The sequence below is a fragment of the Gorilla gorilla genome, chromosome 13 (assembly GCF_029281585.2).
Source record: "Gorilla gorilla gorilla isolate KB3781 chromosome 13, NHGRI_mGorGor1-v2.1_pri, whole genome shotgun sequence".
Lineage (NCBI taxonomy): Eukaryota > Metazoa > Chordata > Mammalia > Primates > Hominidae > Gorilla > Gorilla gorilla.
Window position 1 is genome coordinate 68,087,644 of NC_073237.2, and position 26,034 is coordinate 68,113,677.

The following is a 26,034-nucleotide window of genomic DNA, read 5'->3' on the forward strand; positions in this document are numbered from 1 at the left end:
GTGGTGTGATCTCAGCTCACTGCAACCTCCGCCTCCCAGGTTCAAGTGATTCTCCTGCCTCAGCTTCCTGAATACCTGGGATTACAGGCACCCGCCACTGTGCCTGGCTAATTTTTGTATTTTTAGTAGAGACGGGGTTTCACCATCTTGGCCAGGCTGGTCTCGAATACCTGACCTCGTGATCTACCTGCCTTAGCCTCCCAAAGTGCTGGGATTACAGGCATGAGCCACTGCGCCCAGACATTTTTTTTTTGTATTTTTAGTAGAGATGGGGTTTCACCATGTTGGCCAGACTGGTCTCGAACTCCTGACCTTGTGATTCGCCTGCCTCAGCCTCCCAAAGTGCTAGGACTACAGGCGTGAGCCACCGCACCCAGCCTAAAAAATTTTTTTAAACTTGATATCATCTCTCCCAATTTTAGGAACACAGAATACAAAGTAAAATCTCAGTTTTACAGAATGAATACTTGAAAAATAATTCCAATAAGGTATCTTTAAGTTGTACTTCCCAAGAAGTAATTACATAAAATAATGCAAATCTTGGCTTAAGATTTTAATAGAAAGCAATCCAGCCTCATACTGTTAATGACAGATCAAGTGAATAATTAGCTATGTCAGTATTTTCTCTCATTTCCTTGAAAGGTTGCAGCTTTGAATAAACATTTTTTATATCACACTCCAATAAGAAAGCTTACAAAAACCAAACATTTGTCACTGGATTTAATTTTTTTTTTTTTTTAACTTTTTTAAGAGACGAGGTCTGACGCTGTCACTCAGGCTGGAGTGCAGTGGCACGATCATAGCTCACTGCAGCCTCAAACTCCTGGCCTCAAGTGATTCCCCTGACTTTGTCTCCTAAGTAACTAGGACTATAGGCATGCACCATGGACTTCCAGCTAAGAATTTAAGTTAAAAAAATCATACATATATACGTGTATTAATGTAGACAAACAAACCTGAAACTGTCTTTTTTTTTTTTTTTTTTGAGGCGAAGTCTCGCTCTGTGGCCCAGGCGGGAGTGCAGTGGCGCAATCTCGGCTCACTGCAAGCTCCGCCTCCTGGGTTCACGTCATTCTCCTGCCTCAGCCTCCGGAGTAGCCGGGACTACAGGCGCCCGCCATCACGCCCGGCTAATTTTTTTGTATTTTTAGTAGAGACGGGGTTTCACCGTGTTAGCCAGGATGGTCTCGATCTCCTGACCTCGTGATCCGCCCGCCTCGGCCTCCCAAAGTGCTGGGATTGCAAGCGTGAGCCACCGCGCCCGGCCCTGAAACTGTCTTTAAAAACTGTTTTGCTATTATGTGAAATTTAAAATTGCTGTCTAAAATATTTATTCACAGGTATATAATAGTAAATATAACCTCTATATAGCAGTTATGTATAATAAAAACAGCTTTTATTCTATTCTTACACAAGATATTTTTAGCTAACCACCACGAGTATGAAAAATAAATTCCAACCACAATTTACCTTGTCCTAAGAGCAAGCCAAGCAGCTTCAATGTCTGCATAGAGGTTCTTCTCTGTGGGTTTCCCGGAACTGGCACCATATCCAGAATAATCATATGAGAATATATTACAATTAATCCGTGATCCTAGTCCTATGTAAAAGCTGCTCATTTGACCAAGATCAACAGCATTTCCATGTGAGAAAAGTAAAGTGTATTTCGCATTGGGTGAACAACGTACAAACATACAAGCAATTCTGTTGCCTTTACTGGTTCTAGTCATGAAACACTCAATAGCATCTTTTTCTCTAGAAGAATACTGCCAGTCTGCTCGTTCAGACAGATGTAAAGTCCAACGGCTTCCGCTTTCATCACACATCAGTGTGTAAGTTGGATCAGGTGGCAAAAACGCTAATTTTGAAGCAATCTTCCCTGGACAAGGTGGACAGCAGAAGAGGCAACATAGCTCACTAAATGAAAGATTATTCATGCTCTGAAAAAGAAAAGGAGATAGCAAATATTTTAATAACTGAATGTAGACTCATACAATAAAAAGTTAAAACACAGACATGGGTAAATTTTATTGGTGGTTAATGACTATTACTATTTTAGGTATGATTCCAAACAGATTTTTGGCTTCTTTTATTTTTTGAGATGGAGTTTCACTCTTGTTGCCCAGGCTGGAGTGCAATGGCGCGATCTCAGCTCACCACAACCTCCGCCTCCCAGGTTCAAGTGATTCTCCTGCCTCAGCCTCCCAATTAGCTGGGATTACAGGCATGCGCCACTACACCCGGTTAATTTTGTATTTTTAGTAGAGATGGGGTTTCTCCATGTTGATCAGATTGGTCTCGAACTCCTGACCTCAGGTGATTCACCCACCTCGGCCTCCCAAAGTGCTGGGATTACAGGAGTAAGCCACCGCGCCCGGCCTTTGGCTTCTTTCTAGAAGTACTTTAAATCCTGGGGTGAGGCAAATATTCCTGACCAGCAGACAGACTCAAATCCTATATGACAGGTTTCAAATAGCAGTGATTATTATCTCATTTAACAAAAATATCAAAAATGATAAAGGTAATATTTGCCATTTCTTTACAAATAACCTGAAGGTATGAAATATCTTTAGTGTAGTCTGTAATTTCTATGTAACTCAGCAAAAGTTCTTAGAACCTCATGGAGAAGCTACGAATTTAGCATAAAGTGAATACATACTAATAGCATTTATGAAGCTATTTGTCAGGCATTGTGCCAAGTGCTCTATGTGTGTTACTTGGTTTAATTCTCAGAACAACTGTGTAACATAAAGTGAATACATACTAATAGCATTTATGAAGCTATTTGTCAGGCATTGTGCCAAGTGCTCTATGTGTGTTACTTGGTTTAATTCTCAGAACAACTGTGTAAGTTGTTGTGAGAAAGGAAACTTGCACAAGATGAGGCAGTGGTGGAGCCAGGATTTGACTCCAGGCTGTCACTACACTATGTTACCGGGCTACACTGCCTCACAGATTCAGAACACGCTCAGAAGACTATCACTTTGGTCACAGTGCCAGTGGCCCAAATAACCTATAGAACATTAAAGTGTATGTATGTATGCATGCATGTATGTATGTATGTAATTACTGCCCAAACTAAAAAGGCTATAATATAAAGTTTATTGTGGAAAAAAGGTAAAATCTACTAAAGGTAAACTTTTCTAAATGTTTGGAAGAGAAAGAGTACAAGGTTTAAAGTTAGGAAGCTGGGGTAAAATTCTAACTCTACCACTTACCGTTTACCAGCTGTATGTCCTTGGGCAAACTATCTCTTTGACTCTCATTTTCTTCATAAGTAAACAAGGCCAATACCTACACTGAAGGACCTGGTTGTGAATATCAAATGTTGGTGTAGTGAAGGCCCATCATACATACAACAGACGGTGAGTGATGGCCATATCATTGTCACACTTTAACTTAGGGACAAAAATAAAGTAATACTTGTTAGTTCTATCAGTATTTCCTTCTATCTTGTCCTTTTTCAAATTCCTGTCTCTTTTTAGCAGAATTAGGCCATTGCTTAGTTCCAGAGAAAAGGCATTTAAAACCAACACCTTACAGGTTTGGTGGCATCCAATTTTCTCCAAAAAAAAAAAAAAAATCTAAATATAAGAATAGGGGGAAAAAAGTACCCTATTACACCAAAAATGGGAAGAAAACAACTCAACAGAGTGACTAAATGGTTGAGAATATCTGGGGGAAAAAATGCCCTTTTCACTCAATACAGAATCAAATATATCCTATAATGCTCAATATAAATGTGTTTATAAGAAGCAGCAGAAAAAAGCACAGGAAGAGAGAAACAAGGGTAGGTATAACATAAAAGACTTCGAAAGGTGAGGGAAGGGCAGAAAAACATCTTGGATATTAGGAAATGCTTTAATCGCTTTCTACCTTTATTCCTTTTTAGGCTTCAAAATACAGCCTGAATAAGTTAATGGCTTACTCTGGTTGGAACAAGAAATAGGACAGAAATAACAACTAAGTGTCATCTGCTAACTTTAACTGAGGGCTTCCTGAAGTGTTGTGCTGAGAATGATTCTAAGGCATACACAGGGCTTAGCCAGCAAAAGATGTGATAAATTAGTGATGTTTACTATAGACTCTGGCTACAAATTTACTATCCTGGTCAGGAGGATAAAGTGTCTGTTGAAGAAGATGAAAGGGAAGGAACTCAAAGGATCTGTTCCAGAGGAGGAAATGACCTGCAGAAAGATGATGAGGTACAAGGTATAATATCAGTGCTGTCTGTTTAATATCTGTCTATGGTTATTTGTCAACCCCGATTACCTCATATACCATTGACTGCTGAGCCACAATAGCCTTTTAAAAAGCTTAATAAGTAAATGGTACGTATCTAGACTATAGTCCTATAATTTATCTCTTAGCCAGAAAAACTTTTGTTGTTGTTTTTCAAGACGAAGTCTCACTCTGTCGCCCAGGCTGGAGTGCAGTGGTGCGATCTTGGCTCACTGCAACCTCTGCCTCCCACATTCAAGCGATTCTCCTGCCTCAGCCTCCCCAGTAGCTGGGATTACAGGCACACACCACCATGCCCAGCTAATTTTTGTATTTTTAGTAGAGATGGGGTTTCATGATGTTGGCCAGGCTAGTCTCGAACTCCTGACCTCAAATGATCTGCCTGCCTTGGCCTCCCAAACTGCTGGGATTACAGGCATGAGCCACCGCACCCAGCAGAAAAACTCTCATACACTATAATAAACTACTTTTGAAATAAACCTGGCTGGTTGAACATATATAATGCTGTGAAGAAGTTTCTGGGGATGAACACCAAAGGAGAGAAGCAGAAAGGAGAAAAACTGCAGTGCCAGGGTCTAGTTTAATGACAACTTCACTTCCTTAATGCTGACAGAATGACTCCCCTCTTCCACTGCCCAAAAGCCAGATAACTGGGGCTTATTTAATGACAACAACTTGCAAATGATCACTTTCCTAATAGGAGGCCTGGTATAGGGCAGCAACACAGACCTACTTTCAAAAGTTAATTGAATACTTTTTAAGTCTGAAAAATTTCACAAAAACTATAAACAAAACAAATAAATCTAGGTTTTAGTATAGTGTGAGCAAGTTACTGGAAAAACATTTTATTCTGTAAAAAAAAAAAAAATCACTGAAATAGCTTGTTAAACTTAGATAATTTCAAGTCCAACTTGTTCTTATAAAACTCATGCCAGGCGCAGTGGATTGCTTGAGCAGTAACAGTTGAAAAACACATCAGTGAGCTAAAAGATCAGGTTGAGTAATTTGCAAATATGGAATTTTTTTGTGGGAATTAAGAGATAGAAAACAACAAAATTTAATAGATAGAAATAGAAGTAGAAATATCACTATCCATATTATAGAAGTTCCAGGAGAAAATAAAGATAAGACTATATAAGAATTTCTCAGAGTTAAAGGGGGAAAAAAAGTCAGATTGAAACACCTCAAAGTGTACCAAAAAACAACAAACTACTTAAAAATGAACAAGATCAGATGAACATATGGCTTTCTAATATAAACACTGGAAGCCAAAAGACAATGGAGAGATAATTTTAAGCTAAAGATGAAATCAAACTTTTAACCTAGAATTGTACATAGAACAAAAATACAGTTTTAATATAAGGATAAAGGTATCTGGGCTGGGTGTGGTGGCTCACTCCCGTAATCCCAGCACTTTGGGAGGCCAAGATGGGAGGACCACTTAAGCAACATAGGAAAACATTGTCTCTATCAAAAAAAACAAAGAGAGAGAGAGATCTGCAGGCCCACAAAAACTCGTAAGACTTAACCAAATCAAGTCTCTCTTTGAAAAACTCCAGCAAGGAGGGAAGGAGATAAATCCAAGGGAAGGCCAGGCACAGTGGCTCACACCTGTAATCCCAACACTTTGGGAGGCCGAGGTAGGAGGATTGCTTGAGCCCAGGAATTGAAAACCAGCCTGAGCAACATGGCAAAACTCCATCTCTATAAAAAATACAAAAATTAGCTGGGCATGGTAGTGTGTGCCTGTAATCTCAGCTACCGGCGTGGCTGGAGTGGGAGGACTGCTTGAGCATGGGAGGTCGAGGCTATAGCGAGCTATGATAGAGCCACTACACTCCAGCCTGGGCTACAGAGTGAGAGCCTGTCTCAACAATAACAGCAAAACAAACAAAAACCCCCCAAACCCCAAGGGACTTCTATGAGATATCTGAGATATGAGAAATAAAGGAGAATAGTTAATACAATGTTTTTTGTACAAGTGAGCAATGGGAGCAAGGAGGGTAAAGACAACAAAGTATATCCCTAAAAATCCAGAACAAAAACTTTGGTGAATATGAATACAAAGAGGATTGACAAAAGAGAGACTACTTAAGAGGTAAAAATGTGCTGGGGTACCTGACTTGTTGAGGATGCTACTGATACTGATAAGTTTAAGACATAGAAGAAAAGCCTGAATATAAGCATGACTCTTAATAAGTCAGATATAATCATCAGAAAAATGATAGTATAGGGCACATCTAAAGGAGTTACAATTATCCATTACAAAAGTCTAGCTTTAAATATTAGTGTCCAACTTAAGAAGAGAGTAAACAAAAAGAAAACAAGAAAAAGAAAATTAAGAGCAGATATCAACAAAACAAAGAACAAAAAGCAATGGAGAACCAACAGCTGATTTCAGAAAAGGCTTCCACTACTACTAATAGCAAATAGCATTAACTGAACACTTACAATAGTGTCAGGCACTATTCTAAACACTTTTCACACAATAATCCTTTCAACAATCCTCTGCTTTAGGGACTATTATTACACCCATTTTGCAATTGAGAAAACAGAGGCATAGAATAGTTACATAAGTTGCCTAATGTCACAAATCTGATCAATGGAACTGATACATGACAGAATGACTCTGTAACCCAAACTCATAACTACTGTTTTGTGGAAAGGGTACTCAGACAAGACTGATCACAAGAGATAAGCAAAATAAACGAAATAATGTACTAAAGGAAAAAGGACTTTGAGCTACAGACATAGTTTCTAGAAATGAAAGAATATCATGTGTCAATAAATAACCTAGACAAAACTCACGCATTTCTTGAGTAATATAAAAGGACAAAATTGGCACAAAGGCTAGAATATGCAAATAACCATCAGAACTTCAAAGGGAAATCAAAGACCACCTTCACTTAAAATACTTTCATTAAGTGAAGTTATTCCAGAAAATGAATGCTGCTCAACAATTGCTTTCTGAGGCTATTATAACCTTTATCCCAAAACTTAGAACTGTAAATAAAACTGTAAGTCCACTTCACTTTGAACATGCATGAAAAAACCTTAAAAAAAAGAAACAACATGTAAAGTGTATATAAATACAAAATACAAAATCAAGCTGAAAGACAAGAATGACAAATCTTCCAATGTTAAACCAAAGTAATTCACATTAGTGAACTAAAGAAAAAAAACACATGGTTTTCTTAATAGATATACAGGGACAAAACAATATGTTTGGTAGATGATATAATTACCCTGATAGAAAACCAAAAGAATCTAGAAAGTATTAAAACAAATGAGACTTCTCAGCAATTTTGGCAAATGCATGAACTTAGGTAAAGTTGGTACAGTTCAATGTTAGCTAGCATTAAACAACTAAAAATAGTTTAAAAAATTATAAATAAGATCGCACCCACAACCAAAACAACTATCTAGGAATTAATATAAAATAGAATGCAGAAAACCTTTATGCAAAAAAATTTTAAATAAGAACATTAAAAAATGGAAAGAATGACTTAATAGCATTGAGAATGTCAACTCTCCCAGAATGAAAATTTCAAGGTAATTCCCATCAAAATTCCAGCAGAAATTTGAGGAACTCAAAAGTGATTATAAAATTTATATAAAAGTATAAAGATCTATAGAAAATAAAAAAATAAAACTAAGAAAAAAGACTCCTCCACTTATAACCAAGAAAAACAAAATGCAGAGAATTCATACAGAACCTCAAGGAACCCAGAATAGCCAAATCAATCTTGAAAAGAAAACCTAAGTTGGAGGATTCACACTTCCCAATTTCAAAACTCATAATAAAGCAACAGTAATCAAGACAGAATGCTATTGGCATAAGGACAAACAAATATATCTAAGGAATAGAACTGAGAATCCAGAAATAAACCTGACATTTATGGTCAGTTGATTTTTGACAAGAGTGCCAAAACAATTCAATGGTGAAAGAAGTGTTTTCAACAAATGGTGCTAGGGCAACATAATATCCACATGCAAAAGAATGAAATTTTACTCTTACTTCACACCATATACAAAAATCAACTCAAAATGAGTCAAAGACTAAATGTAAGATCTAAACTATGAAGTTCTCAGAAGAAAATATAGGCATAAATCTTTGTGACCTTGGGTTATAAAATGTTTCCTTAGAAAAGATACTGAAAGCACAAGTAACAAAGAAAAAAAAATAGATAAATCAGACTCCAAAATTAAAAACTTTCATGTTTCAAAAGACACAAGGATACTGAAAGGACAACCTACTGAATGTGAGAAAATACAAATAACCTTTACAATTCAACAATTTTAAAAGGACAGCTGGGCACGGTGGCTCAAGCCTGTAATCCCAGCACTTCGGAAGGCCGAGGCGGGCGGATCATGAGGTCAGGAGATCGAGACAATCCTGCTAACATGGTGAAACCCTGCCTCTACTAAAAATACAAAAAATTAGCAGGGCATGGTGGCATGTGCCTGTATTCCCAGCTACTCGGGAGGCTGAGGCAGAAGAATCACTTGAACACGGGAGGTGGAGGTTGTAGTGAGCTGAGATCACGCCACTGTACTCCACCCTGGGGAACAGAGCAAGACTCCCGTCTCAAAAAACAAACCAAAAAAAAAAACAATAAAAGGACAACCCAATTAATAGGCAAAGGGATTTATAGACATTTCTCCAAAAGATATACAAATGGCCAATGGGCATGTGAAAAGATGCTTAACATCATCAGTCATCAAGGAAATGGAAATCAAAACCACAAAGAGATACAGCTTCATCTCCATTAAGATAGCTATAATCAAAAAGACATAATAATAAAGGTTATTTGGCAGGTGGAGAAATTGGAACCCTCATACACTGCTGATAGGAAGAAAAATGGTAGTCACATTAGAAAACAATCTGATATTTCCTCAAAAACTTAAAGAGTTGCCATTTGACAAAGCAATTCTACTCTCAAGAGAAAGCAAAACCCATGTCCACACAAAAACTTGTACATGCATGTGCAGCATTATTTACAATAGCTGAAAAACGTAAGCAATCCAAATGTACACCAGCTGATGAATGGATAAATAAAATGTAGGCTGGGCACGGAGGCTCACGCCTGTAATCCCAGTACTTTGGGAGGCCAAGGCGGGAGAATCCCGAGTTCAGGAGTTCGAGACCAGCCTGGCCAACATGGTGAAACCCCACCTCTACTAAAAATACAAAAATTAGCTGGTGTGGTGGTGCATGCCTGTAATCCCAGCTACTTGGGAGGCTGAGGCAGGAGAATTGCTTGAACTCGGGAGGCGGAGGTTGCAGTGAGCTGAGATCGCGCCACTGCACTCCAACCTGGGCAACAGACTGAGATTCCATTTCAAAAAAAAAAAACAAGAAAACAAAAACAAAACAAAAGGTAGTATATATATCCATAAAATGGGGATGAGGAGAACAGGAGGGATGGAGAATAATAACTAAAGGATAACAGGTTTCTTTCCAGGGTAATGAAAATGTTCTAAAATTGATTTGGGTGATTGTTGCACAGTTCTGTGAAAATTCTGTGAATATATATATTAAAAACATTGCTGGGCGCAGTGGTTCACACCAGTAATCCTAGCACTTTGGGAGGCCGATGTGGGCAGAACACGAGGTCAGGAGTTCGAGACCAGCATGACCAACATGGTGAAACCCTATCTCTACTAAAAATGCAAAAATTAGCCAGGCATGGTGGCACACACCTGTAATCCCAGCTACTCAGAGGCTGAGGCAGGAGAATCGTTTGAACCTGGGAGGCGGAGGTTGCCATGAGCTGAGATTGCGCCATTGCACTCCAGCCTGGGCGACAGGGCGAGACTCCATCTCAAAACAAACAAACAAACAAAAATTGAGTTGTATCTTAAATATTTGAGTGTTATGGTATGTCAATTATATATCAATAAAGAAGTTACCAGAAAATGTCTATAAAGAGCAAAGGTATATACATATATTTGTGGGGTAGATAGGAATTTTCCCTCCCAGATATTAAGACACACTGCACAAAGTCCAAGTAATAAAGACAGAGTGGTGCTGGTACAGAAACAAATAGACCTAGTAACGGAGCTTATGAATAAACCCCTATGTGAATGGGACTAGGGATTGACACAGCTAGTTTCTCAAAGCAGTAGGAAAGGATGGATTCTTTAGTAGATTGTGCTGGGAAAACTTACCACATGGGTAAAGTGGTTGGATCACTACATCATGGAATACAGAAAGCAAATTCCAGGCAGATCACAGACTTAAAGAGCAAAACTAATTTTTACACAATCCACAAAAGACAAACATTGGTAGATTTAGCTTCATTCAAATAAAGGATTTCTCTTACATGAAAAATGTCAGGGCAGGCGTGGTGGCTCACGCCTGTAATCCTAGCACTTTGGGAGGACAAGGCAGGTGGATCACCTGAGGTCAGGAGTTCAGGACCAACCTGGCCAACATGGTGAAACCCCATCTCTACTAAAAATACAGAAATTAGTTGGGCATGGTGGCGTGTGCCTGTAATCCCAGCTACTCGGGAGGCTGAGGCAGAAGAATCACTTGAGCCCGGGAGGCAGAGGTAGCAGTGAGCCGAGATTGCGTCACTGCACTACAGCTTGGGTGACAGAGCAAGACTCTGTCTCAAAAAAAAAAAAAAAAGGAAGAGAAAAGATAAATCTCCTTTTTTGGATGAATTCATCATCCCAAACTGTCAGAATATTTAAAATGTAGGGAACTTCAGCAAAAACAAGAAAAAACTGGGTAACTCAAGAACAATGGGCAAAAGATAGGAATAGGCAATTCATATGGCTAAGAAGTATATGAAAAAAGGCTCAACCTCACCAACTATCAGAGAAATCAAGAAACAGTACATCAAAACTAAAAGAAAAAATTAGAAAGCTGATTATTATCAAGTGCTGGTGAGAATGGGGAAAATGGAAATCTTTGTAAACTGCTTGGTAAGCCATTGTGTTTACCAATGACCCAGAATCTCTCTCTTGGGTAAGTACTACAAAGAAATACTTGCACAGGTCCTTTAAGTGTATCTGAAGTATTATTTGTGTCAGGGCCTGAGATGCAATATAGGTTCCATACCTGGGGAAATGAGTAAGCATGTGTTGGATGCAGATAATAGAAAATTAACACAGTCAGAAGCAATGACTGATGACTAGGGATTAAATATAATGGTATTGGGTGAAAAAAGTAAGGTACGAACAGATCTATAATACCATTAACATACATGCAAAACAGACATAAACATTATCTTTGAGGACAAATACATTTCTAAGGGTACGTATGTCAGAGTATATGCTTACCGAAGGGGTAATGGGGATGGAGGTTGAAGGGAAAAAAAAAATAGAAATTAAGTAAAACAAGAGCAGGGCCTATGCTCATAGATTGATGGTGATAATGTGCTATGAACTAGATTAGAAATTCCAGAGGGTAACAATCACATCTGTTTGCTTACAACTGGACATCTAGTATCAAGCAGAATACCTGACATATAGTAGGGTTTCTAATATTTCTTAAATGAATGAGTTAGTAAATTATTAAGACTGATTCAACTCTTTGCACCCAAGAAGCTCCTACAAAAGAAAGAAATTCACTAAATTTACATGTCAAGAAAAAATGCAAAAATGTTTTGTTACTATTACTTAGGTTTTTCATGTGGGGGCAAAACAGAAGCTTTTTCATATGGGGGCAAAAGAGAAGCAGTCAAATAAAAATCTATGAACCTAAGTGGGGGCAGGTGGAAAAAGCCTTGCAAGTTACTCAAATCATTCAATGTGTTATGAAACACAGAGAAGGACCCTATTCCAGGGAGGAGGGAATCTTGCCCCTCTTGCAATAAATACACAAAATGAAAGGTCAGGCCGGGAACGGTGGCTCATGCCTGTAATCCCAGCACTTTGGGAGGCCAAGGCAGGAGGATCACTTGAGGTCAGGAGTTCGAGACCAGCCTGGCCAACATGGTGAAACCCCATCTCTACTAAAAAAATAATAACAATTAATATAAAAATTAGCCAGGCATGGAGGCATACACCTGTCATCCCAGCTACTCTGGAGTCTGAGGCAGGAGAATGGCTTGAACCCGGGAAGCAGAGGCTGCAGTGAGCCGAGATTGCGCCACTGCACTCCAGCCTGGGTGACAGAACAAGACTCTGCCTCCAAAAAAAAAAAAAAAAAAAAAAAAGGGGTCACCTCAATGTTAAACAGATGGCCCATTGTGAAAATTAAGGTTTTCTTTTTGGCAGGGCATTCAACAGTTTCTTCACTTACAGCAAGAGCAATTTCCTAAAATTGTATGAAATAATAATTTAAGAATCTGCTTCTCCTGGTAACGTTTTCCTCCTCAATGACAAAGAAAAAAGATGAATAACTGATTCTTTCTCAGCAAAACAGGAAGACTAATGTTAAAAAAAAGTCCCTAAATAGAATGACCTACTGTATCTCCTTCCTCTCTTCTAACATAAGAAATTACTGACATGACTCCTGTCAATTTTTGATATAATAACAATTTACTAGGGGAAAAAAAATCTCCTTTTTATCTCCTTGTAATAGTTTCTTGGTAATGCAGACCAACTCACATTACTACTAATTATTATAAGGTTTAAGATTTTTGTTGTACTGAACTAGCATTAAAAGTCTTTAAAAGCAGGTTTAGAGAAAACATTTAAAAGAATGCTTATATCTTTCTTCATTTTGTGTGATATGTTGACAACTATGCTCAGTACACTGTATATGATAAACCATTTAAATTTTGATATATTAGATTTCATGTTAAGAACTATAGTCTAAAATTCAAGATGAATTACTCCATTTATGGATAAATCTGGGGATGCAATATCATTCTATGTAATCTGTAGTAGTATTCAAAGTATAGCTACATGTGAAACTCTAAGCTCTGAGTGTTATGGTTTTTAGAAAGCCATACACATTACAGAGTTTAGTACATACAGAGAAGCTGAATATTCACCTTGAAAGAAGATGAAGCATCCAAAACACAGTATCAAAGTTTCCTGGGCCAGGCACAGTGGCTCATGCCTGTAATCTGAGCACTTTGGGAGGCCGAGTCAGGAGGATCTCTTGAGGCCAGGAGTTCAAGACCAGACTGGGCAACATAGGGAGACCCTGTCTCAAAAAAAAAAAAAAATCCACTAACTCACTAACTACAACTTGGACAGGAGGTACTTAGTTGTATCAATGTTTTAAAACATTTTCTATCTTATCTGGGCATGCCTTATGCAGGACCATAGCTCGTCACACTCTGTTGCCCCGGCTGGAGTGCAGTGACGTGATCTTGGCTCACTGCACCCTCCGCCTCCCAGGCTCAAGCGATCCTCCTACCTCAGCCTCCCGAGCAGCTGGGACCACAGGTGTGTGCCACCATGTCTGGCTAATTATTCGTACTTTTTGTAGAGACAGGGTTTCACGGATGAAACGGGATTTTGAGATCAAAGGGCTCAAAATTCAGGTGACTTTGCAGGAAAAAGTCAACTCTGCTTGAAGACACAAACTGGATGAACTGCATGCTACATGAGTTTTTAAACTCAGAGAAAAAATTTTAAAAATATTAATGTTTTAATATTTTGAATTAAAAGAAGAAATTTTTTCAAAACCTCTTCTTTGAAAAAGAATCATGTCTGGTACTTTTAAGGTAAAGCTGCAATTCTTAAATACCAATAAGATTCTAGATATAGAGTGTAACAGTGCCAATGGGTCACTTGAAAACACCCTTAGAAGTGCGGGTTTTGTTGGGGTAAACTGAACAAACGCCTTAATAATTTGAGTTTAGAAAAATTTAGAGGAGTTTCTCAAATGAAAAAAAAAATGTACTGGGCAATGTGCAAATAAGAGTCCTTTCTCACTGGTGGAAAGTACTGGAGTTAGACGAAAAAAGAAAGTTGAGGTGAAGATAGGAGGCATCAACCAGAGACATCAAAATAGTGTCAGTTCTAGTGTAAGTTGTGAACTTACTATCCTAGTAAAAAAAAAGCTAGTAAGGTTCAGAAATGAAGATCTTAGATCTATGATGACATTATAGTAGAAGATGAAAATTAAGGGTAAAAAGAGTCTATAAGCTGTGCCAAGCAAACTAATTTGGGTCAGAAGTCCTATTTAGTTTAATGCAGTGCTTTTTATTACTTTTGTTTTCCCTCAGTTTCTTGATACTACTAGACACTGCACTAGCTAAGCACACACTCTCCACATGATTATTTAAATTTAAATTACCTAAAATTAAATATTCACTTCTTCAGTCCCACCAGCCACTGTGGCTACAAGTTACACAGCATAGTATGAATATTTCTTTCACTACAGAAAGCCCTAATGGGCAGTGCTGAACGAAAACCTTTGAAACCCAGACAATCCAGAACAAACGGTTCCATGCTTTAAATTCATACTAGCTTCAAATGCTAAAGAGCACCTTCCTTCCTGGCTTTTCCATCAAAGTACATATACGTAAATCTCATAGATCTTTCTGTTGAACACTGATAAAACACACAGAACTAAGTGAGATTGCCTACACAAGACTATTCTGGAAAATTTTATCTTTATGACACAGCCTTATTTCTAACCCAATTCTAACATAAAAGCCATTTTATTAAAAATGACCAGTGCAACTCAATTAGGCTATCTATATGTTTTAATCCACGGTTTGATGAATCAAAAGGATTCATGTTCTTGAGAGGTTCTTGTAAGCTGAAGTTGCCAGTAAACCATGAGAAAGTGTAAAAAACACTTGTGACTATTAGCTAATGAATTTCTGAACATAGTCCAAAACAGTATCCTAAACACTTACAATCTTGATGATCCACCAGAGCAATGTCCTAACAAGTGAACAAAGTCTTACTGATGCAGCAGTAAAACAGGTTGTTGGTTTTTGCATATGCTAGTATCACATATTCCTATAAAACTTTTGGTGACTGGAAAGTACAATTAGCTCAGGGCTTTTAAAAGTTACACCTTTACCTGTTGCTGAGCGTAAGCTAGACATGAACAGACACATGTTTTCTCTCCCTAATCATCAGCTTTTGGCATTTCTATTCTAAGAATCCAAATCATGCTTATCCTCAAACTCAAAGTTCATAGAAAAGCTGTCATATTACATTGTTCCAGAAACATTCCACAATGCACATTATTCCCTAGTTTATAAGTAAAATAAGTCCCTGAGAAACTTTTCAGGTGAGTACCTACTCAGTATTTTTCATACCATAGAACACCCATATGTACCTCAATATTATCTAGTCAATGTAGTCACAAATCTCACAAAATTTAGGATTATAAATAATGAATACAATCTTTTTTAAAAAAAGGTTCATATTATGGGTACCCCAGTTTGAATTTCTAGGAGTTACAAAAAAGATTATTTCTAAGAGTTTATACAAAAAGTTTATAAAACCATTTACAGGTCAACACAGCATATGAGCATGGACCCAAACAACCCTTATTTACCAAGCAGTAAATAAAATAAGGTGTTTCAATAAAGTTAAAAAAACTTCACCAAACAACAACAAAGGTTTTGTTTTTTAGGCAACTGAAACTGCTGTAAAACATATTAGAGCTACAGTGAAAAGACAAAAACGTAAATGGTGATAATACTACTACTGTATGCAAATAAATTAGTCAAGTTCCACAATAGGGATTTGATATTTTAAGAAATAACATTGCTATCATGAAAGTATTACAAGACAAAGTTTAAAAAAAAAAACAAACCAGCCAGGTGCAGTGTCTCTCGCCTGTAATCACAGCACTTTGGGAGGCTGAGGCGGGCAGATCACAAGGTTAGGAGTTCGAGACCAGCCTGGCCAATATAGTGAAACTCCATCTCTACCAAAAATACAAAAAATTAGCCAGGTGTGGTGGCAGGCGCCTGTAATCATAGCTACTCGGGAGGCTGAGGCAGATGAATCACTTGAACCTAGGAGGTACAGGCTGCAGTGAGCCGAGATTGCACCACTGCACTCCAGCCTGGACGACAGTGCGAGACTCCGTCTAAAGAAAAAAAAAAAAATCAAATCGCACGTTACACTATTTTTTAAAAGTCTCCTCGCCAGGCTAAAATTAGGATTGGTTAAAAGTCCACTTCAAAAAATGAAGTTCCCTAGATAACTGTCTCCAACTCATAAGAGTAGAGGTTTACATTGGGAAAACCTCCTCTGAGGAATCAGACTAATCTGAAAGACATATCTTAAAAGATACTGATATGGCAAATTACACAGGGAAGTTGGGGGATCTGGGAGAGTATTTGTGCGATACTGGTGGGGGACAGCTATGCTCTCTACTGTAAGTGGGATGTCAACATGTAAGAAGTAGTAATATAATACTGTTATCTAGCGACATGGAAGTAAACACCAAAAGAATCATTCAAAAATAACTAAATGCCCCTGGGAATTTGTAGAATTATTTGGCTTCCTGACCACATACATGTACAAAACTGATAAAAAACAAAAAACGACCAAAAAAAAAAAACCAAAAAACACTTAAAACTTCTTTAGTTTCTTCCCTAATCCCAACCCAAACCTCAGCCTTGTTCTCAGAAATTACAATTTTGGGTCATTTGTTTTTAATTCTTCTAGTGCTTACTACCATACTCATTTTTAAAAAAAATCCATTATTTCTTATCACAGTGTAGCCTCATTATAAAAGACTGAGCGGGCCGGGCAAGGTAGCTCATACCTGGAATCCCAGCACTTCAGGAAGCAGAGGCAGGTCGATCACTTGAGGTCAGGAGTTTCAAGACCAGCCTGGCCAACATGGTGAGACCCTGTCTCTACTAAAAATAAAAATAAATAAATAAATAAATAAATAAATAAATAAATAAATAAATAGATAGATAAATAAATAAATAAATAAATAAAAAATTAGCTGGGAGTGACGGTGCATGCCTGCAATCCCAGCTAGTCGGGAGGTTGAGACAGGAGAATAGCTTGAGCCCAGGAGACAGAGGTTGCAGTGAGCCGAGTTTGTGCCACAGCATTCCAGCCTGGGTGATAGAGCTGGACTCTGTCTCACACACACACACACACACACACACACACACACACACACACACGAAAGACTGAGAAGATTTACCCTAATTCCCGCCTTCTCTGCTCATTCTGATTTATTTTAGTTTGTATTAGTTATAACTTTAGATATTATAGCTGAACCTGTATTTCTTATTCTATCAACTTTAGGAAGTTTCTTCTGGCTCCCCCATGTAATCATATACCATTATTGCTGACTATACAGTTAAGTTTCACATTAAGTTTTATATCATTTGCAATTTATTAAGTTTTTATCTATTGGTTGATTGTCATTCATTGGATAATAAAAAGTACTTACAGTGTCATTCGCTGCCCATCCAAGGGGCATGGTAAAACTCAGAGAATAAACAGCAATTTTATGTCACTAAATTCCAAGTGTCAAGATGTTTACGTTCTTGATACTCAATTACACCTCACTGTTCAAATATAAGGCACATTTTTGTTTGCTTCACATTTGGACTTTCAGAAGAGGCTTTAATTTTCTGAAGTTTTTGCCTTTTTATTACACTTAACATATTCCAATTTATTAGAATTTGTTCAACAAAATCCATATTGTTCTTAAAGACATGTTTAGAACCCAGTGATTTCTGTTTTAATTTGAAATAATTATGTTCTGGGTTAGTTCACAGCCCAGTTGTCTGCCTACCTAGTACTTCTTTTCATCACATACCTCTGTTGATTCTTAATCTCAAGCTCCTTTTTGTAAGATTTTTTTGTTTGATTTTGCTGTACTACAACTCCCAAGCACTACCCCCCACCCCCTTACCCAAAGGTCTGGGGAAGTAAACTACACTGTTATGTATACGTCCACACTTACAGCAAACTAGGTCTGCTTCAGAATTATAGGTTGTTTCTCAAAATTCTCCTTGAAATTTAAATCATTGGTCCACATTTTCTAGTACCAAGTAATCAAAGTGTCTACCAATCTGATTTTTTAAAAGTGATTCTCATCTCTCCCTCAAAAATATTTATGAGATTTCCCTACATCCTTAGCTCTGAAATTTCATAAGCCTATTATCTAAATGTGTGTTATTGTTTGTTCATTTTGTTTTATACTTAATGGGTCCATTTGATCTAAAGCCCTGAGTCTTTATTTAGCTCAGATAATTTTTCTTCTATTTCCTCTCCATCTTCTCTGTTCCATGTGGAATTCCTTTTTAGGAATCCTAGGACTATCCACTATATCTATAAAGCTTTTCTTTTTGTTCTCTTCATTTGTGTTTTTCAGGTAATGCTTGTTCATCTTGGGTTTCATGCTGTTGGAATGCTTCTTTCTTGACTGTTGATATTTCTAAGCAAAGAACTAAATTGGGTTTCCTTTATATTTGTGTAAGCCTATTGACCCAGAAGGCTTATAGTCTGAATAGGACTGACTGCAGAATTGGAATTGGAACTCCTGTAAGTGCTAGAATAAAGAGGATTTTGGAGATAGAGTAGTCAGTGTCAATCTGTCTCTCACAAACACACACATACGCACTCTCTCTCTCACACACACCCATACCCTGTCTATAGGGCAAACAAGTATGTTCTGTTTATCTCTTCAATGGGACCAGAAGATACTTTACAAATATTTGAGAACATAGTACAGCTTTAACTACTTGGTCCAATAATGTAATTAAAAATTTTACCCAGTAAATTCTTCTAGTGAGATGCCAATGAAGCCTTTGGACAGCACGATAGCACAGTGTAGTCCAAAGAGCACTAAGAATCAAAAGAGCCATGGCTTTCAGTTCTAGTTTTACTATTAAAAAGCTGGTGACTTTAGGGAAGTCAATCTCTTTATACCTCATTTTCCTTTTCTACAAAGTGAAAAACATAAACTGATAATAAGGTTTCTTCTAGTTCTAAAACTTTGTAACTAAGATGTTCTCATAAGCTTCAGATACAATCTTCCATAGTATATAAAAAGAATGAAGAAATTTATAATTTGAAAAACTTTAGGTTTTCAAAGTTGTTCCGGCTACTAAAAACAAAGCTCCTGGCCAGGCACAGTGACTCACACCTGTAATCCCAGCACTTTGGGAGGTCGAGGTGGGTGAATCACGAGGTCAGGAGATCGAGACCATCCTGGCTAACACGGTGAAACCTCGTCTCTACTAAAAATACAAAAAAATTAGCCAGGCGTGGTGGCAGGCGCCTGTAGTCCCAGCTACTTGGGAGGCTGAGGCAGGAGAATGGCATGAACCCGGGAGGTGGAGCTTGCACTGAGAGGAGATCACGCCACTGCACTCCAGCCTGGGCGACAGAGTGAGACTCTCTCTCAAAAAAAAAACAAAAACAAACAAACAAAAAACACAAAGCTCCTAAACAAGTACACTATATTTACCAAAATTTAGTTAATATAAAATTTATAAACATAAATTTACATTTAGCAAATTAATTTGGGGGGGGAAGGCAGGTGATAAGGTGGGGGAAGTGCAGAGGTGAGAGAGTAAGGGAGGTTGTCATTTCCTACAGCGGTTTTCCAAAATGAGTGGTTTTTGTGTCTTGGTCACTGTAGGGAAATAATGTTGTTTTTTTTAAATTATGGTAAAATATAGATAAAAGTTACTATTTTAAGTGTACAGTTCCATGGCATTAAATACATTCACATTATTGTGCAATTATCACCAGATTTTATTTTTCATCTTCCCCAACTGTAACTCTATACCTACCAAACAATAACATCATTTTCTTCTCCTGCCAGCCTCTGGCAACCACCATTTTGTCTCTATGAATCTGACTATTCTAAGTACCTCATACAAGTGGAATTATACAATATTTGTCCTTTTGTGACAGGCTTATTTCATTGTAGCATGTCTTAGAATTTCCCTTCCTTTTCAAGGCTGAAAAATATTCCATTGTACCTAAAACAAACTATTTTGTCCTTTGCACTCACACCACAACAATCACCAGAATACTTCTGTGACCAGATGTATGAGAGATTTCCCCCAATGCAAGCACTCACTTCTGCAGCGGACACCAGATGGGTGTCCTCCCACCCAGTTCAATTCCAACATTATCTACCTGGAGACAGTGTCACATCCCACAGGTTGAGGGCTCCCCACTTCCAATCCCAATCTAAAGCCCCAGGTTGTTTTACCTATGCTTCTGACTAACTGGTTATAAACTGGGGTTCCCACAACCTCTTACTCCAGTCTGATTAATGTGTTAGAGCGACGCACAGAACTCAGGGAGACAGATTTACCAGTTTATTATAAAGGATATTACAAAGGATACAGTTGAAGAGATGCACAGGGCAAGGCATGTAGGAAGGGGATGCCACCCTCCATGTGCTCAGCCATCTGGAAGCTTTCTGAATCCAGTCCTTTTGGATTTTTATGGAAGCTTTGTTAAGTAGGCAATGATTGATTAAATCACTGGCCGTTGGTATCAACTTAACCTTCACGCCCTCTCTCCTCCCCAGAGATTAACAGGCAGGACTGTCAGTCCCAACCCTCTAATCCTGCCTGTTTCTGGGTAACTAACATCCATCCAATAGCTACCTAGAGGTGCATGGCTTTCAGTCAACTTGTTAGCATACAAAGATACTTCACTGGCCGGGCGCAGTGGCTCACACCTGTAATCCCAGCACTTCGGGAGGCCGAGGCGGGCGGATCACAAGGTCAGGAGATGGAGATCATCCTGGCTAACATGGTGAAACTCCGTCTCTACTAAAAATACAAAAAAATTAGCTGGGTGTGGTGGCGGGCACCTGTAGTCCCAGCTACTCGGGAGGCTGAGGCAAGAGAATGGTGTGAACCCAGGACAGCGCTTGCAGCGAGCTGAGATCGCACCACTGCACTCCAGCCTGGGCGACAGAGCGAGACTCTATCTCAAAAAAAAAAAAAAGGATACTTCACTTTGGAGATTCTAAGGATTGTTGGAGTTGTATGACACAACACAAGAATGAAGATCAAATATATATTTCACAATATAATGCACATTTTGCTTGTCCTTTCATCTACTGATGTTTGACTTATTTCTTATTTATCAGTTGGTAACAAAATAGATACTATAACCAATTTGTGTATACATATAAAACTGGATTAAGGTAATAAATACATTAAATTTCAAATTTTTTAGATTTTTTAAAGATGGTGTCTCAGTCTGTTGCCCAGGCTGGAGTGCAGTGGCACCACTTGGGCTCACTGCAACCTCTGCCTCCTGGGTTCAAGTAGGCTCTGCCTCAGCCTCTCAAGTAGCTGGAATTACAGGTGCCCGCCACGACACCCAGCTGCCAAAATTTTTAGAAGTTTTATCTTTAGCACTTGGGGCATTATTACTAAAAAATTAAATTGCAGTCTGTACATATTATTAAAAGCTACCTTCTAAAAGCATGGACATGTATACAAAGGGCCCAGAAAGTCTTATTTCAAAAGGAACTAGACTTCTTGGGCTTAAAAATGTTCATTTTAGCCAGGTGTGGTGGCTCATGCCTATAATCCCAGCTACTTGGGTGGCTGAGGTAGGAGAATACTTGAGCCCAGAAATGTGAAGCTGCAGTAAGCTATGATCACACCATGGCACTACCAGTCTAGGTGACAAAGCAAGAACACGTCTCCTAAAAAAAAAAAGTTTCTTTTGATTGTACAAGTAATCAAATGAACCATTTCATAAATCATTTACTAACTATAAGGTCATGTTTGTCCTTATTAGTTTTGAACCATATAACATACCCCTCCCCACTGCACATACTTAAATTCAAGTATACCTACACCTAGCAATGGCTGCCACACAGAAATCACTCAAAAGCTACTGCTGGCTGAGCTGAATTTTGTCAAAACAAATCAAACAGTATTATTATTGACTGGCAAATCCAAACTTTCAGGTTTAAAACTTTGCTAGGTTAGAAAAGCCAGGCTAGTGTTAATTTACCAAAACACACTTATGCAGCACTTACTAGGTCTTGCTCCAAGTACTTTAACAATCCTATGAGATAGATATTATTTTTTCCTCCCTCCTCCCACCCCATTTACAGATGAGGAAACAGAAACATAGATAAGTTTAACTTATGCAAGACCACAGTGTTAGTAAATGGTAAAGCCAGGTTTCATATTCAGCAGTCATCAGGAAGTGTTCTTAGACCTGGAAGCCAAGAAGTTATAACTTCTTAAGGAATTTGACTAGACCAGTACTTACTTGCCTAAAGCCTATGTCCTGGCCAAATAGGGTATATAATTGTGTTTCAGGCTGAATTATCTGTCTTTGCAACTTACTCTCAAGATTCTTCTGCCTTTTGTAGAATACCAGTATGGAAAAAGGAGGCTATGACCCAGTATAGATTTTTAAAGTTGAGAAGTACTACATTACCTTACTTTGTAAAGTCTGCAATTTGAAGAATGCATCAAGCTGTTCAGCCTCTGAAACACCAATCTGTCAATGTTCTAATACTTAGTTAACTTTCTTATTAATATCTTCTACCAGAAAATGTCAATGTCTCAGGATAACATTATACTGCATATTGCTCTCAGACCTGACTTTGGACAAACCCTTATTTGGATGGTTCGGAGCTAGGTACTATTTAATCAATTCCATGCAAAATCACTTAATGTGCCAACAGCTTGGGGTCAAGCCTAAAAATTACTTTGGAATGCAACAGGACTATTTAGAGTCTGTGGTTCATGGAAAACTCCTGAAACTACATGCAAAATTTTGGGACAAAAGGTCCAAAATATTTAATAACAGACTGACTTGAAAACTACTTTCTCAAAACTCTGGAGGTTCTTAAGATATATTACATTTTCATTTTAAGCTTCTCAGGCTTTACCACTCACCCAATCTAGAACAGCTATAATATCTTAATTTCTATTCAGAAAGCTAAAAGAACCCTTCCTTTTTGCACCTATCTAATCTGTGGTTAAGATGGATATTTCCAGTGCTGTGTAAGACATTTCTGTTACAAAATAAACCAAGCTGAATCTTAATCTACTCATATCTTGATTCAGTGAATGCTCATTCTGTCCCCAACTTCACTTCTATATGATTAACATTCTCAGCTGTAGATAGGAATTTCTACATTGTACTCCTGACTTCAATTTCTTTTTTTACCTTTTAGAATTGCATAAAATTGCAGACTACAAATGTAGTAGCAGACTTCTTATCCCTGCCCTGAAAATATGTCTACATACAGGCATTAAGGAATATCCCTAGTTCTGTCACCTATCCAGTGGAGGTTCAAGAGAACTTGGTCAAGATATCAAACTTCTAAAAAATATCTTGAGTTCTTGGTAACTTAGAGATACTGGTGAAGGAGGAGGGTTAGAATTTCAGCCTGCGAATAAAAAAGATGCCAAATTTGTAGCATAAGGCTTCAGCTTTTCCTAGTGGAAACGCTGTTTAAAAAGTCCTCTGATGGTTATTGCAAAGTCAAGCAAATAAACAGGGGGTCTATGTATATATACAGTTCTATCTTCTACCAAAACACACACACACACACACACACACACATATATACCTTCTTCAAGACATAGGAGTGTCCCTCTCCTCACCTTTTCAAAGGCAAATGACAGAATTAAAAGGGAAAATGGGATAAATGGACATAGAGAAAATTGATTAAACCCCTGTATAGGTTTTCATGTTGTTGCAAAAAAGATCCTTTTTTCTGAGCTGAAGAAGCTGAATTTGGTTAGGAAATGTCATCTCTCTCTTCTAGCAGCCCTGGGGCTGATTATACACAAAACCTCTTAGAATAAGGGTTAAGATGTTCAGTGGTGAGTGCCCAAGAGGAAGTACAGAACAATAAGAAAATGTTTAGGTCTCTCATTGGAGACACATGAATTTATAACTAGAAAGAATTTTAGGTGCCAACTAATGGCTAATAAATCAATCTGTCCCCTTTTTACCTAAAGATTAACCAAGAAAAGTTACAGAAGTGGCAGCTCCAAGAATAACCTATAAAACTAATTAATAACAGTTGGCTTAGAGGGTTTCAACCACTCCATATCATTAAACTTCTTGTAACCTTGCTCTACATGAGATATAAAGTCATTCTGCAGGCCACGCTCAGTGGCTCATCCCAACACTTTCGGAGGCCAAGGTGGAAGGATCACTTGAGCCCAAGAGTTCAAGACCAGCTTGGGCAACAGAGTGTGTACAAAAAATAAAAATTAGCTGAGTGTGGTGGCACACACCTGTGGTCCCAGCTACTCAGGAGTCTGAGGTGGGAGGAGTGTCTGAGCCCAGGAGTCGAGGCTACAGTGAGCCATGATCGTGCCACTGCAATACAGCCTGGGCAACAGGGGAAGACCCTGTCTCAAAAAATATAAAAAATGAAATTAAAATGAAGCCATCTTGCAAAGTATTTCCCAAAGGAAGTTATATTCCTCATTTAACTATCAATCCCTTTTCCATATACTATATATAATACCTTTTTAGTAGAGATATGGGGGAATTATAACATTTATGCACTCTCAATATAAATGTAATACTCTTTAACTCTCTTTACATAGATGTTGTAACATGTCAGTCAATCCTTACTAATGTGGCCTTCAGTTTGTCTACCCAGTTTGGCTAGCTGCATAAACTGTCATCTCTACCACTTCCTTTTCCTCTGGCTGCAGCTGTTTTCCCTTAATCATATGCATCCGTAAGTAAAGGTTTGAAGAAATAGCACTACTCTTAGATGTGTAACAAACACTTGTTACTTGTGCTTAATAAAACTTTTCCAGCCTCAAAAAGTTTACATTTCACCACCTTCTTCAAATATGGAAATTTTGTCTTTTCATACATTTTTTTTCAGTAGTGCATAAGAAGAAATGGAATAAAGATTTCAAAGAATAGTCTAGATGCCTAATATAAGAAAATAAGAACAATGTATTTAACAGATTGGGAATTAATGTTCTGTAGGGTCTTTTCATCCAATAAAAAATTAAGGGCTATTTAATGTGGAGTCGATTTTAAGCTTTCAGAAATCAGAAGACAGCAGAGATCAAGAATTAGGAAAGCCTTTGTGAGAGAATTAGAACTTCATTTAGATATGACTTCCCAAAACGGAGGGAAAATCCTCCAGGCTAGGAGGATAATGTGTAAAGTGAGAAAGAAGAAAAGCATAGGGTGCACGGTGGAAAGGAAGTAAAAACATGGGAGGCTGGGCATGGTGGCTCACGCCTGTAATCCCAGCACTTTGGGAGGCCGAGGTGGGCAGATCACCTGAGGTTGGGAGTTCGAGACCAGCCTCACCAACATGGCAAAACTCCATCTCTACTAAAAAAAAAAAAAAAAAAAATTAGCTGGGCATGGCGGTGCATGCCTGTAATCCCAACTACTCAGGAGGCTGAGGCAGGAGAATTGCTTGAACCCAGGAAGCGGAGGTTGTGGTGAGCCAAGATCGTGCCATTGCACTCCAGCCTGGGCAACAAAAGTGAAACTCCGTCTCAAACAAACAAACAAACAAAAAACACACATGGGAAAGGGCGGGTTTAGACATGTGAGAAATTTAAAAACAAATCTCTGGCTGGGAGTGGTGGCTCCCACCCGTAATCCCAGCACTTTGGGAGGCCGAGGTAGGTGGATCACTTGAGCTCAGGCATTTGAGACCAGCCTGGGCAACATTGCAAAACTCTGTCTCTACCAAAAAAATTAGGCGTGGTGGTGCACACCTGTAGTCCCAGCACTTTGCGAGTCTGAGGTGGATGGATCACCTGAGGTCAGGAGTTTCAGAGCAAGCCTGGCCAACATGGTGAAACCACATCTCTACTAAAAATACAAAAATAAGCCAGGTGTGGTGGTGCGTGCCTGTAATCCCAGCTACTCAAGAGGCTGAGACATGAGAATAGCTTGAACCCAGTAGGCAGAGGCTACAGTGAG

The 26,034-nt window shown here is 38.4% G+C and overlaps 1 protein-coding gene across 4 annotated transcripts in view; it reads right to left on the minus strand.

Moving 5' to 3' along the window:
• The window catches only part of ABHD17B (abhydrolase domain containing 17B, depalmitoylase), a 49,055-nt gene that overhangs the window by 10,979 nt on the left and 12,042 nt on the right, over positions 1 to 26,034 (minus strand). Inside the window, exons 1-3 of one of the 4 annotated variants that reach the window (XM_063696452.1) lie at positions 13,197 to 13,365; positions 2,330 to 2,454; positions 1,471 to 1,940 (exon numbers count right to left, since the gene is read on the minus strand). In XM_063696452.1, coding sequence (XP_063552522.1) covers positions 1,471 to 1,937 — 467 coding nt within the window. In that variant the 5' untranslated portion in view covers positions 1,938 to 1,940; positions 2,330 to 2,454; positions 13,197 to 13,365. Of the gene's footprint in view, positions 1 to 1,470; positions 1,941 to 2,329; positions 2,455 to 13,196; positions 13,369 to 26,034 lie in introns of those variants that run through there. The other 3 variants (XM_055350783.1, XM_063696451.1, XM_004048121.5) reach the window with 3 other exon arrangements.